This window comes from Vigna umbellata, chromosome 6, assembly GCF_029865625.1.
Source record: "Vigna umbellata cultivar VRB3 chromosome 6, Vumbellata_1.0, whole genome shotgun sequence".
Classification (NCBI taxonomy): domain Eukaryota; kingdom Viridiplantae; phylum Streptophyta; class Magnoliopsida; order Fabales; family Fabaceae; genus Vigna; species Vigna umbellata.
Window position 1 is genome coordinate 32,431,297 of NC_142170.1, and position 12,956 is coordinate 32,444,252.

The 12,956-nt window shown below is 36.1% G+C and overlaps 1 protein-coding gene and 1 pseudogene across 1 annotated transcript in view; one reads left to right on the top strand and one right to left on the bottom strand.

Annotated features, from left to right (window-relative positions):
• Positions 1 to 12,956, bottom strand: part of LOC124841048 (putative triglyceride lipase) — a 52,778-nt gene that overhangs the window by 10,556 nt on the left and 29,266 nt on the right. Inside the window, exon 14 of the mRNA XM_088092434.1 lies at positions 3,702 to 3,783. Coding sequence (XP_087948560.1) covers positions 3,702 to 3,783 — 82 coding nt within the window. The remainder of the gene's footprint in view (positions 1 to 3,701; positions 3,784 to 12,956) is intronic.
• On the top strand, positions 7,543 to 12,533 carry LOC148197249 (uncharacterized; annotated as a pseudogene).

Consider the following 12,956-nt stretch of genomic DNA (forward strand, 5'->3'; position numbering starts at 1 on the left):
CGTTAGTCACAACATTATGTATTTGGGTTTCTTTTCTTATTGTTCATTATAAATATATTATCTTGTGTATTTTCTACACAAGGGGAATTACTCCTATGTCTAATTTTCTCTATATTTAACATGGTATCTAGAGTTAGGGTTTCCAAGTAACTCATACATTTTTTTTTGTCGGAACCGCCATTAACACACCATAGCTGCCGCCAAGCAACCGGAGCCACTATTTAAGTTGGTGACCCCACCATTCAAATCGTTTGGGTCCAACGACTACCACGCCGCAAGAATTTTCGTCATTGGAGTAGTCATGCACCATTCGAAGTTGCACATTAGTTCATTTGGCAGCAGGGCATGGTGGCATGTCACTCCTCTCCGATAGTGATCACTTGTGCCGAGATTGCCTCTTCCCGTCTTTCTGAATTTGTGCTTGTTGCCTTGATTGGAGATACCTGAATTTTAGGGTTTTTCTCTCTCCCATACAAGTACCTATGGCCTCTTCTACTACTGCTATGTTGTTTGAGCCTTCAGAGCAGACTGCAATCTTTAAAAATTTCTCAAATGGTATGAGGATCATTAGACCTCTAATTCCATTACTTCTATTGAATAAAAAAGTACATCTTTTGTTGGCCTTGCTAATTCCATGGGAGTCTAAACTTCATAGCAGATGATGGACTCTTGTTTATTTGATAGATGGTAGTGTTTGTAGCTTCCCTCAGAAGAACTTAGGCAAACCAACACCCAGTAGCATACACTTTACTTGCTCCAAAATGGTTTTGTTTATCCTCTCAGCAAGACCATTTTGTTGAGGTATACCTATGACCAACTTATGGCATCTTATATACCTTTTTTCCTACAAAATCCATTAAATTGCTCTAATACAAACTCCAATCCATTGTCAATTCTAAACACTTTTAAGTTTAGTTAACTATTAATTACCAATCATGGTGTGTCACTCCTTACATGTCCAAAAATTCCTAGTCTTTAAAAGACACAAATCCACACCCTTGGCAAGTAATCATTTATGCTAGTGAGCAAATAGGACCCTCCATCATGAGTCTGAGCTCATGTTTGACCTCAGAGGTCTACATGAGCATACTCAAATGGTTTACTAGACACATACCTACCCATCCCAAACTTTAATTTGAGACTTTCCAAGTAGGTTTTGTTTGCTTATCACTTCCAACTCCTCTAACCTATCACCTCCTAGTAGGTTATGCTTGCCTAGCTCCACTAAACCTCTCTCACTAATGTGTCTCAACCTCAGATGCCACAACTTCCTTTTATATTACATCATTTAACTAACCACAAACACTTGTGCAATCACTATTGAACCATCTAGCAATTGTAAAGACCGTTCTTTTCACCCCTTAGCAAATGTAGAAACTCCCTTTAAAATCTTTTTAGTGCCTTGTTCAATTTTAGTTGACAAAACCAACAAGACCAAACATACCAATCGACAAAAGATTCTCTTGAGCTCTGGAACATACCTTGCACCTTAAAATAACATATCCCAATTGTCAAACATCTTCAATCTAATTGACCCCACGACTTGCATATTACAAGCTTTATTATCAATTCTAAGGTCTCAAACAACTCCTTCACTTGAAACATGTGGTGAGTGCATCCCGAGTTCTAACACTCCAGCAAACTCTTAGCTATCAAGTGCTATACAAGATCAGCAAATTCCCTTCTAAAATGAGAATTTCTATGCCTCTCCATCTCTAGACAATCTACCTTTTAGTGACTTCTCTTCTGGCAATTGTAACACTCAAGCCCTTGATTCTCCTTTTCATCATATGAATGTTGTTGTAATTAGAGAAAATATTTTTAGGAAAGTGCTTATGTAGAGAAGGCCCAATATTAGAGGTTGGTAGGAAAATTGATTTATCTATCACACAGAAGACCAAACATTGCTTATTACTGACAGAAAATCTACTTCAAGGTATTTTGTATTTCTTGGAGATAGTCTGGTATTATGGAGAAGCAAAAAGCAAGATATAGTATCTTGTTCTAGTGCAGAAGCTTAATTTCGAGCCCTTGCTCAAGGAATGTGTGAAGGACTCTGGATGAAAATCATTTTGGATGATCTTAAAGTCAAAGTGGAGAACCCGGTGCAACTACACTATGACAATAAGTCTATGAGCATAGCCCATAATCCAGTACAGCATGACAAAACCAAACACATTGAAATTGACAGACATTTCATCAAAGATAATCTTGACAGAGAATTTGTGATTACAACTCATGTTCCTATAGAACTTCAAATAGCAGCTATTTTTACAAAAGGGCTTCCTCCGGGTAGATTTCAAGATCTTGTAGGCAAGTTGGGAATGATTGATATTCATTTACCAACTTGAGGGGGAGTGTTGTAATTAGAGAAAGTATCTTTAGAATCTTCCTAATTAGAGGAAATAGATATATAATCTTTTATTTTATTTTGCTTTCCAAGTTTCCCTATTTACCTTTTTAGGAGAATTAGATTATTACAAATAGAGGATATGAGAATGTATTTTTCATGATTGAGAATAATAAATCAGTCTTATTTTCAACTAATGGTTTGACTTACTCCCTTCCAATTTCAACCATTATTGTATACCTTAGACTCTTGAAGCTTTTGTAGCTCTTTCATCAAAATTTAGGCTTGTACCTTTTTCTAGAGTAATGATATAATCCTTCCCAACCAACAAAGTGTCTTTAAAATGCTCAAATATCTTAGGCAAGGCATTAAGAATAGTAAAGTCTTATTTTCATCTTCGAACTTCACTTCAACGTTCTCCATATCATCGATAATCTTGTTTAAATTTGCTAGTTGCTCCACCATTATTCCTGATTCAGTCATTTTCAAGGAATATAGTTGTTGCTTCAGACAAAATCTATGTGCCTAAGATTTGTCATGACACCAGCTTCATCGACATTGATGCAATAGTTCTTTCCTTCATGACTTCTCTAAGTGTCTTATCCCCAAAACACAAAAATTATGGCGCTTCTAGCTTTGTTGATCATGTCAGTCTTCTTCTAAGACAACAATGCTGACATGCTCACCTCACTATTTCTTGCATCACCACATCGTTACTGTATCAATATAGCATCCATCTTGATCCTCCATAATTTGAAGTTGTTCTCAGCAAAAACATTTACGATATCAAACTCGAAGATCATGTCTTCAAACCTTGCTCTTCTTAACTTTCTTCCTCCTATTCCCATAAATGGCACCAATTGTTGGGTTTGTTCAACAATAACAAGAAAAACACAAGAACAAGAATGAAAGAATGCAAGTGTTGTAGCATACATGAAGTACGTTCTCAATGCAATATGTATACCATACACAGATTCTCTATATATTGAAATAAGGAAATAGAAAACTACAAAAACAATTAAGACAAAACACCAACAAAGGTGGTAGAAGGTAGATGGTCTGATTAATTTTGACACTAGTAGACGGTCTATTGTGCTCTTCATCAAATGATGAAAATTTAGAATCAATACATCACAAAATCATCATTTTTACAAAATGTAAATAGTCACAAAAATGTCTATTTTTTTAAACATGATAATCTAATAAAGAAGACAAAATATCTCTATGTCAAACATTATAGTATATAGGAAGATATAGAATTTGAAAGAAAAATGAAGATCATAATGGACAATCAATTTGATATAGCAACAAGGCAAACAACATTAACAAAATAGTAATATTATTTTCTAACCTCATTGTAAATTTCCGCAAATCTTTTGTTACCAACCCTAGGAGAACCAAAGTTGTACATAGTAATGGAAATTGCCCCTTGCCTAGTAGAAAAAAAAATTTACAGCATACAAAAACTGTCATGATTATAAGTGGGGGGAAATAGTGATTATAATTTATAATATTAGGGTGTATTAATTGTTAGCTCCTATATTTTTAGTGATAGTATATACACAGATTGTCTCAAATCATTTCATAAAAATGCTTTGTACTCTAAATAACTTGTCAGCTTAGCAAAGTTAGTTACTGCCAGCTGTTTCAAACAAGTTGTATGTATAATATCACTATGCATACTATCTTTCAGAAAAATTTAAATAGGTCCTCGGTTTCAGAAACTTGCCTATTGTTAGCTACTTATAGATACTTGTTTGAAAGTCAATGAAAATTTACACAAATTCATTTATAAAATTCTCAGAGTACACAAATTCTATTTTTTAAAATGAAAATAAGAATGTTAAGGTATCACTGTATAGGTTATAATCCTAGGTTAGGACTATAGCCTCTACCAATCATTTGCACCATCCCTTTCATAGTATAAAGAAAAGAAATACAAAAGTGGAAGACCCAACCAAAACCCGCTAGAAAAGCCAAGAATGTTGAAGCCCACATCTATCTCTACAATCATAAGAAAAAGGGAAATTCCTTCCCACCATATAAAATCAACACCTATTGTTGAAATGTAATGTCTTTATTATTATTAATATTTATGTGAGCGTTTTGTACTTTTAGGGTTTTGTTAGGGGGCTTCCAGCCCTTTTACATTTCAGAACTAATGTCACCTATAAACGCAGTAGTAAGTTATATCAGGTTTACTAAGTGAAATAAAATTTTTATCTTCCCTCAACTCTTGAAGTTGGTATCAAGAGCCAGACCTTTGTGTCTTCCTCGTCTATCGTCTCTCTATTGTTTTCGTCCAGTGGTCACCGCACTGTCCACCATCGCCACTGTCTACCGTCACCGTCACCATCAACCTTCGTTTTCTCCAACGAAGTCAAGGGTTAGGTGCGCCTTGAGAAGCACAAACCAACCTTGGTGGTCCCCTCCTCAGAAGCCTCCGCACACGCCGCCACGCACCGCTTCTCTCCGGCCAGTCTCAAGCGCGTGTTCCTCACGCACCGCCTTACTAGTGTCAGAGTTCCATCGCGCCACTGCCGATCGTCTTGTCGGGGCTTCCTGAGTTAGTTTTGGTACGTGTTTCTCCGTTTTGTTGGTTGGGGCTCATACCTAGGGTTTCCTTCCTCAAGTTATTTGGAACCCTAATTCTTGTTTTTTTCTCACAGCTTTAAAATGGCCTCTTTTACTGGAATTAGTTCCTCTTTATTTGCTACCGCTAACATTACATTTGCAAAACTCAATTGGAAAAATTATTTATCATGGTCCTCTGGTTTGGAATTATGGTTTCTTGGTCAAGGACACCATAATCACCTTGAACAGGATATTTCTATGGTCCCAGATGAAGAGAAATCTCAGTGGCAGAAACTAGACTTTCAGTTATGTGCTGTTTTATGGCAATCGGTTGTAGATATCTTAAGACCCTATAAGACATGCTCTTCTTTGTTAAAAGGGCACAAGATATTTTTGCTAATGATGTGCATCATCTTTTCAATGCAACCCAAAGAGAAGCTTCTCTCAAACAAGTCAACCATGATATGGTTTCCCATATAGCAAAAGCTCAGGCTGTGGTAGAAGAGTTAAAGAACTTCTTTGTAGTTGATCCATTAGAAAATATCAACAAAAGCTTGACAAGTTTTACATGGTCCTAATTTTGAGAAGTTTACACTCGGATTTTGATCATGTTTGTGAAGTTTTAGCTGGTGACCAAATCCTGTCAATGGATGGCTTAGTTACTCAACTCTTTCGGTTACCTACATTGGTAAAAGACGAAAATTTAAGTGATGCCATTGAAAAATCAGTAATGGTGGCACCACAAGGAAGAGGAGGAGGTAGGAGCAACCGAGGAGGATGTGGTGGTCGAAGTGGACGTTCTCAATGCTCATATTGTAAGAGAATAGGCCATACCGGAGATAAATGTTATTCCTTGCATGGCTTTCTAGACAAAGTTGCTCATGTGTCTAACTCTGATAATTTAGAATCTAGAATTTTTGATGAAGAGTACCAAGAGTTTTTGAGGTACAAGTCTGAAAAATCTTCTAATCTTGGCCAACCATCTCCTCAATGTCATTCCTCATTTGGTTATTGTTGCCAATGGATCCAAAGTTGCCTCTCGGGGAATTGGCAAAGTTTCCTTATCTCCTTCACTAAATTTGAATTTTGTTTTGTATATTCATCATTGTCCTTACAATTTAATGTCTTTGAGTCAATTGACTCGTTCTTTAAATTGTTCTTTAACCTTTTCTGCTGATTCCTTTGTTATACAGGAACATGGTATGGGTCGTCTGATTGGAGAAGGATATGAGTCACAAGGACTTTATTTCTTAAAACCTAACTCCTCAGTTTCTTATTTCACAACTTCATCCCCAAAACTTTTACATGATCGGTTGGGCCACCCAAGCTTATCCAAGTTAAAGATGATGGTTCCAAGCCTGGAACACATTCAAGTCTTAGATTGTGAGTCGTGTCAGTTAGGAAAACATGTTAGATCTTCCTATCCTAAAATGTCTAAGACGCAATGTATTTTTGCCTTTTCAACTATTCACTCTGATATTAAGGGACCAAGTCGTGTTACTTCTTTTGGTTTTAATTATTTGTAACCTTCATTGATGAATTTTCTCGATGTACTTGGGTTTATTTAATGAAAGATAGATCTAAACATTTGGCCATATTTCTGTCCTTTTTTAATGAAATCAAGAACCAATTCGGGAAGACAATTAAAATCCTCAGAAGTGATAATGCTAAGGAATATTTTTCTGCAGCATTTTCTTCATTCTTATCTTCCCAAGGAATTTTACACCAGTCAACATGTCCCCACACTCCACAACAAAATGCATTGTAGGAGAAAAAATAGACATCTCATTCAAACTGCACGCTCCCTAATGTTGAATACTAATGTTCCTTTCCATCATCGGGGCGAAGTGTTATCGAACTCGCGAGTTAACTCGTTAACTCGGTCGAGTTTACGAGTTCACACAGTGCTTTCGAGTTAACACGTAAGCCAACTCGCTTTTGGTGTAGGATCGGTGGAATCGGTGGTAGACTAGATAAACTTGCTTGAAATCGCGACTCTAGTGTTGATTTTGCGAGTTTGGGAAGAAATTTCGAAAACATAAAACGACCTCGTTTTTAGGGCTCACCAAATTAGGATTTTTGAGCTTTAGCTCAAGAGATTCACTCACTATTCATCTTCGTTTTCACTGTTCATCTTCATTCTCACTATTCATCTTCATTCTCGCGCTCTCGCCTTTGATCTCGTCATTTGATCTCGCCCTCCGTTGTGCCCGCGTTCATCAAGTTCACCCTTTGTCGCACCTTCGTTCTCGTAGTTCGATCTCGCTTTCGTTCCCGCCATTCATGTCATTTGTCGATCTCGTCATCGATATTGCTATATTGTCTTCGAACTTGCGGGTTGTGTAAGTGTAAATCCTCTACCACTTCGTGATGGTTAACTTGATTTTATGTTTTAAGAGCAAAGTATTTTAACGAGTAAACTTTACAGCACTGCAGCATATATTTTAATAATTTTATGTTTTACAGCACTGCACCATTTTACAACACTACACCATTCATTTTATTTTTCAAAAATAAAGTGTTGCACACTGCACTGTTTAAAAAACTGTGCTGCCATAATATTTTAAGCTCTTGGACATTTTATTTTTTATGTTTGTAGTGAAGAAGCTTATCTCATTATGTAGGGAAATGCATCAAATTCAGGACAAGCTAATCTAAGTGCATCTTCATCAGTTAATAGTGGAAGTAAAAATGCTTCGGAAAATCGATCTGATATTGGATGGAAACATGGATTTGATGTTAATGGTAATGGAAGAAAAGTGAAATGCAACTATTGCTCAAAAGATTGTAAGTGGAGGGATATTTAGATTTAAGTATCATCTTGCTGGAACTGGGGAAGATTTTGAACCTTATGCTTCTGTTTCGGTTGAAATAAAAAAGTTGATGATAAAAATAGTTGCAGAAGCTAAGAGTGCTTCATTAAAGAAGAGAAAGATAAATATCGGTGAAGACGAGGCAGAAAGTGAGAGTGTTAGGTTTCTGGTCAAGAAACCTAAAGGAACCCACTCTAACACACCAGATTATCACATTCGAAAAACTTTATAATTCCTCTATGTATTATCAACAGCAAGAATACAATGTACAGTAAGCAAATGGGAGCTTAACCTCCCCCACAGGAATAATGGTTTCATGTTAGAATTCTACAAAACAACTAACTAACTTTCCTCCTCTATTCAGCTAGCTATTTATACAAACGAATACGCACACCACCTAACTGCCAAAACAGTTCGGTATTCCCTGTTTTATTCCTTCTCACGTAAACTCTCCATCCCTAACAGAGAGTCTTGATGGAGGACATAAGGTATTTGGTTATAAAGGAAAAGAAAAAGTTGCTACTACTAGCAAGGGAGAGTCCAAGCAACGATAAATCAAATGATGAAAAAAGGATACAAAGAAGAAGTTGATGCTCAAGTGGCTGAATTCTTTTACACCAGTGCCATTCCTTTTAATGTAATTAGAAATCCAACATTTTTAAAGATGTGTGAAATGATTGGTAAGTATGGAGTTGGAAACAAACCACCATCTTATCATGATATTAGAAAGAAGCTCTTGAAATAAGCTGTGAAGAAAACAGATGCAAATCTTGAGCAATATAAGGAGGAGTGGTAGAGAAGTGGATGTACAATTATGTCTGATGGTTGGACAGATAGAAAAAGACGTTTTATTTGCAACTTCTTGGTGAATAGTCCTAAAGGGACAATTTTTCTTTATTCACTTGACACTTCAGACATTTCAAAAACAGCTGATAAAGTTTCCAAAATGTTGGACGATTTTGTCAAGTTTGTTGGAGAAGAACATGTGCTTCAAGTTGTCACTGATAATGCTGCAAATTTCAAGGCAGCCGGAGAATTGTTGATGCAAAAGAGGGAAAAAATGTATTGGACTCCATGTGCAACACATTGCATTGATTTGATATTTAAAGATTTTAAAAAACTTTGAAGGTCCATGAATTGACCATTAAGAAGGGAAGAAAGATTACATCTATGGAAGATCAATGTTGATTTCCTTGTTGAAAAAGTTCACTAATAGTAGAGACTTGATAAGACCGGGTGTGACTAGATTTGCCATGACTTATTTAACTCTTGCTTGTCTTCATGAATTGAAGGCCTCGTTATTAACCATGTTTAGCTCTAAGAAATGGAAGACAAGCAAGTTTGGAACTTCACAAGAGAGGAGAAAAGTAGAACATGCGGTATTAGATAGCCGGTTTTGGAAGAATGTCTCCACGTGCTTGAAAGTTGTTGTCCCTCTTATGGTTGTCTTAAGATTAGTGGACTCAGATGTAAAACCCACAATGGGTTTCATTTATGAAGAAATGGATTGTGCAAAAGAGAAGATTAGGTCTAACTTTAACAATATCAAAAAGAGGTAAATTTTCAAACTTTTACTCATTCAATGTTTAATTACTTATGTGTGAAATTATTTCTGATATAGTATAATAGATGTAGTTATGAAGAGATTTGAAGAATAATTAATGCTCGATGGGATAATCAACTTCGTAGGCCTTTGCATGCAGCTGCCTATTTTCTGACCCCCATTTCCACTATGAACTTAACTTTAGATGTGATGATGGTGGAAAGGTGAAAGAAGGATTGTATATTTGCATGAGAAGATTGATACCAGATATGGCAGAAAGAAGAAAAATTAATTTACAAATTGTTGAATTTCATTATGCTAAAGGACTTTTTGGAATGGAAGATGCAAAGGAGTGTAGGAAAGAGTTAAATCTTGGGGAACAGTGGACATGTTTGGTGATGGAACTCCGGAGTTGAAGAGATTTGCTATTCAAATTCTAAGCTTGACTTGTAGTTCATCTAGATGTGAACGTAATTGGAGTTAATTTGAAATGGTTATCTAAATTATTTTTAATTTATAAATTTCTTTATTATGTTTATATCTTCACTAAAAATATTATATTTCATTTTAGGTTCATACAAAGAGAAGGAATCATTTGCATAAAAAAATATGAATGATTTAGTTTATGTGATGTATAACTCCAAGTTGAAAAGTAGACAAATTCGAAAAAGTGTAGCTCTTCCATTTGATGACATTGAATCAGATGATGAATAGATAACTGAAGAGGCAGATGATGTTGTTGAGATTGAGCAAGTTGAAGGTGAAAATGTTCACTTAGATGGAGCAGCAATAGATCCTGCTCTAGATGTTCTTGATCTTTATAAGATAGCAATAGATCCTGCTCTAGATGTTCTTGATCTTTATAAGATAACATTTGGGGACAATGAAGATGCACAACATTCATCAGAGGAAGAAGTAAATGAGGATGATGATGGAGATGATGATGCCATTACTAGAGGATTAGAGGATTAGGTATAGAGACTTTGACATTTCAATTTATGTTTTACATTATTTCTATGAACAATATTTCTATGGACTTATGTATTTGAATTTATATAATTTTGTTATTTTCTTTGAATTAGGATGTTATTTATATTTTTTTATCATGCAAAGTAAACTCTTACGAGTTTACTGGACTCTCACGAGTTTACGTAAACTCTCGAGTTTGACAACCCTCATTGCCTGTTTTCTGATCAATAGGATGTCTTCTTCCTCTCTTATGAATAAAGTCCCTCACTCTATCATTTTTCCAAAAGACCCTCTATACCTTTTGTTTCCTCATATATTTGAGTGTACTTGTTTGGTTCATAATGTTTCTCCAGGTCTTGATAAACTCTCTGCAAAAGCTCTTAAGTGTGTCTTTTTGGGATACTCTCGCCTTCAGAAAGGGTATAAATGTTATTTTCCCTCACCCAAGAGGTATTATATGTATGTTGATCTCACATTCTTTAAGGATACACCTTTTTTCTTGTCCTCCATGGAGGATCATTCATCTGTTCAACAAATGTTTCATTTAACATCATGTGATCCCTTGGTTACTTTTGCTCCTTTACTTCAAATTCAAAATGCAAATGACATTGTTCATCCACCTCTTCTCACATATCAACGTCGGACACAATCTCAAACTCAGAACACTGAAGATCCTCGAGACTCAGATCCTCCTCCATCAGATTCCCAGACCATGGATCCTTCATTCTCCTCACCCTCTCTTGACTCAGTTAATAATTTGCCTATTGCACTCCAGAAAGGTATTCGCTCTACTCGTAATCCTTATCTTGTTTATAATTTTTTGTTTATAATTGTTTGAGTTATCATCGTTTGTCTCCTCCACATTTCTCCTTTGTTTCCTCCTTATCTTCCATTCAGGTTCCTAATATTGTTCATGAGGCACTTGGTCATCCTGGATGGCGACAAGTCATGATTGATGAAATGCAAGCACTTGAACACAATGGCACTTAGGACCTTGTCCCTCTTCCTCCTGATAAGAAGTTTGTTGGTTGTAGATGGGTCTATGCTATTAAGGTTGGTCCTACTAGTGCAATCGATCGTCTCAAAGCTCGTCTAGTAGCTAAAGGATATACTTAAGTCTATGGTCTCAACTATTGTAATACCTTTTCTCCTGTGGCTAAAACCAGTTCGTATTTTGCTTGCTATGGTTGTCATTCGTCAATGGCCCCTTTACCAGTTGGACAATAAAAATCCCTTATTCTTAGCCTTCATCCTAAAAATGCCACCACAAGCTGAAATATTCCCAAGCTTTAAGATGTCATTTTTGTTGCATTTAATCCATCCAAGATTTGAAGGATATAAGACTTCTAATTTATTTTAGGTTTTATAAAATTCATTTAAGGCATCACTTTGAAACTATGACATCTTAGGCTAACACCTCAGTTCAATAATCATTTGCTATCACATGTAGCAATTAAACACATGACTTCTATTTAATTACACTAAAAACTATGTTTCAATTTGTTGTTTAAATAGGAAGAAAATAACCCTTCATGTTTCAAGATTTCAAAATCTCTCCCCAAATTTTCAACATATGTCTTTATCCTCAAGCAGTCGGTGACTGGTTCTGGCTACCCTGTTGATCAAACATTCCCCTGAAGGAAAACTTACTCTAGTCTAGGTCTATTTTGATGACATGATTGTTGCAAGAAATGATGACCAGAGAAACAAATCTTTAAAGAATCTTGCAGGTCAATTTGAAATGAAGAATATGGGAAAATTAAAGTACTTCCTTAGGATAAAAGTTGTTTACTCAAAGAAAGGCATCTTTATCTCCCAAAGAAACTATGTTCTTGAACTTCTCAAAGAACAAAACCATACAATTGGGATTGATGAAGGCAATTCTATTGTGAATAAAGGCCAATATTAAAGACTTGTTGGGAAAAGAGTTCATATAAAGAACTCTTATTTTATGTACAGAGTTAGTTTTGAGTTTTGGGAATTGTTTAGACAGGACTTTGTTTCCTGTGGAGGGGGGAAATGGGCTCCCTTGAATGTGCTCTTGCTTTTGTGTGTGAGAGTATGAGGAGTTCAGATAGGTTCCAAATCAGAACCCTATCATTTGGTCCAACTTGCCGGATCAGTTTTGCAAGAGAAAAGGAGGAATTGAGACAAGGTTGAACGTGTTGGAAGGTTAAATGGAGATAGTCAAGACAACGCTAGACGGTTTGAAGGCAAAGACTACAGCGTTACAACAAGAAATCCGAGAACTCACACAAGTTCTTGGCAGGCGAAAAAGAAATCTTGAACGTAACTCTGATGGGAGACTAGACAACAGGTTCTGAAATGGCAGAAAAGGGGATCCGAGGGAGCTACCTGGGAAGATGTTGGAACAATCCAGGATCAGTTTCTTGATTTCAACCTTGAGGACAAGGTTGATCATCAGGCGGTAGGTAATGATAGAATATGGAGGGTTTATGAGAGAAAGAGAGAGTTAAGTGAGAAGGTGAAATCTAACTGTCATAACGCTTAGATAGAAGGTGAAATCCACCGTAGGATGTAGGATATTGCATGTTCTGGGGTGGAAATTTGGTGACTTGGAAAAGAAAAAAAATGTTGTTGCAAGGTCTAGTGCAAAGGCTAAATTTCAAGTTGTGGCACAACAAGTGTGTGAATTGTTATGGTTGAGAATTACTCTAAATGATCTTAAAGTGGCATGTGAAGAATC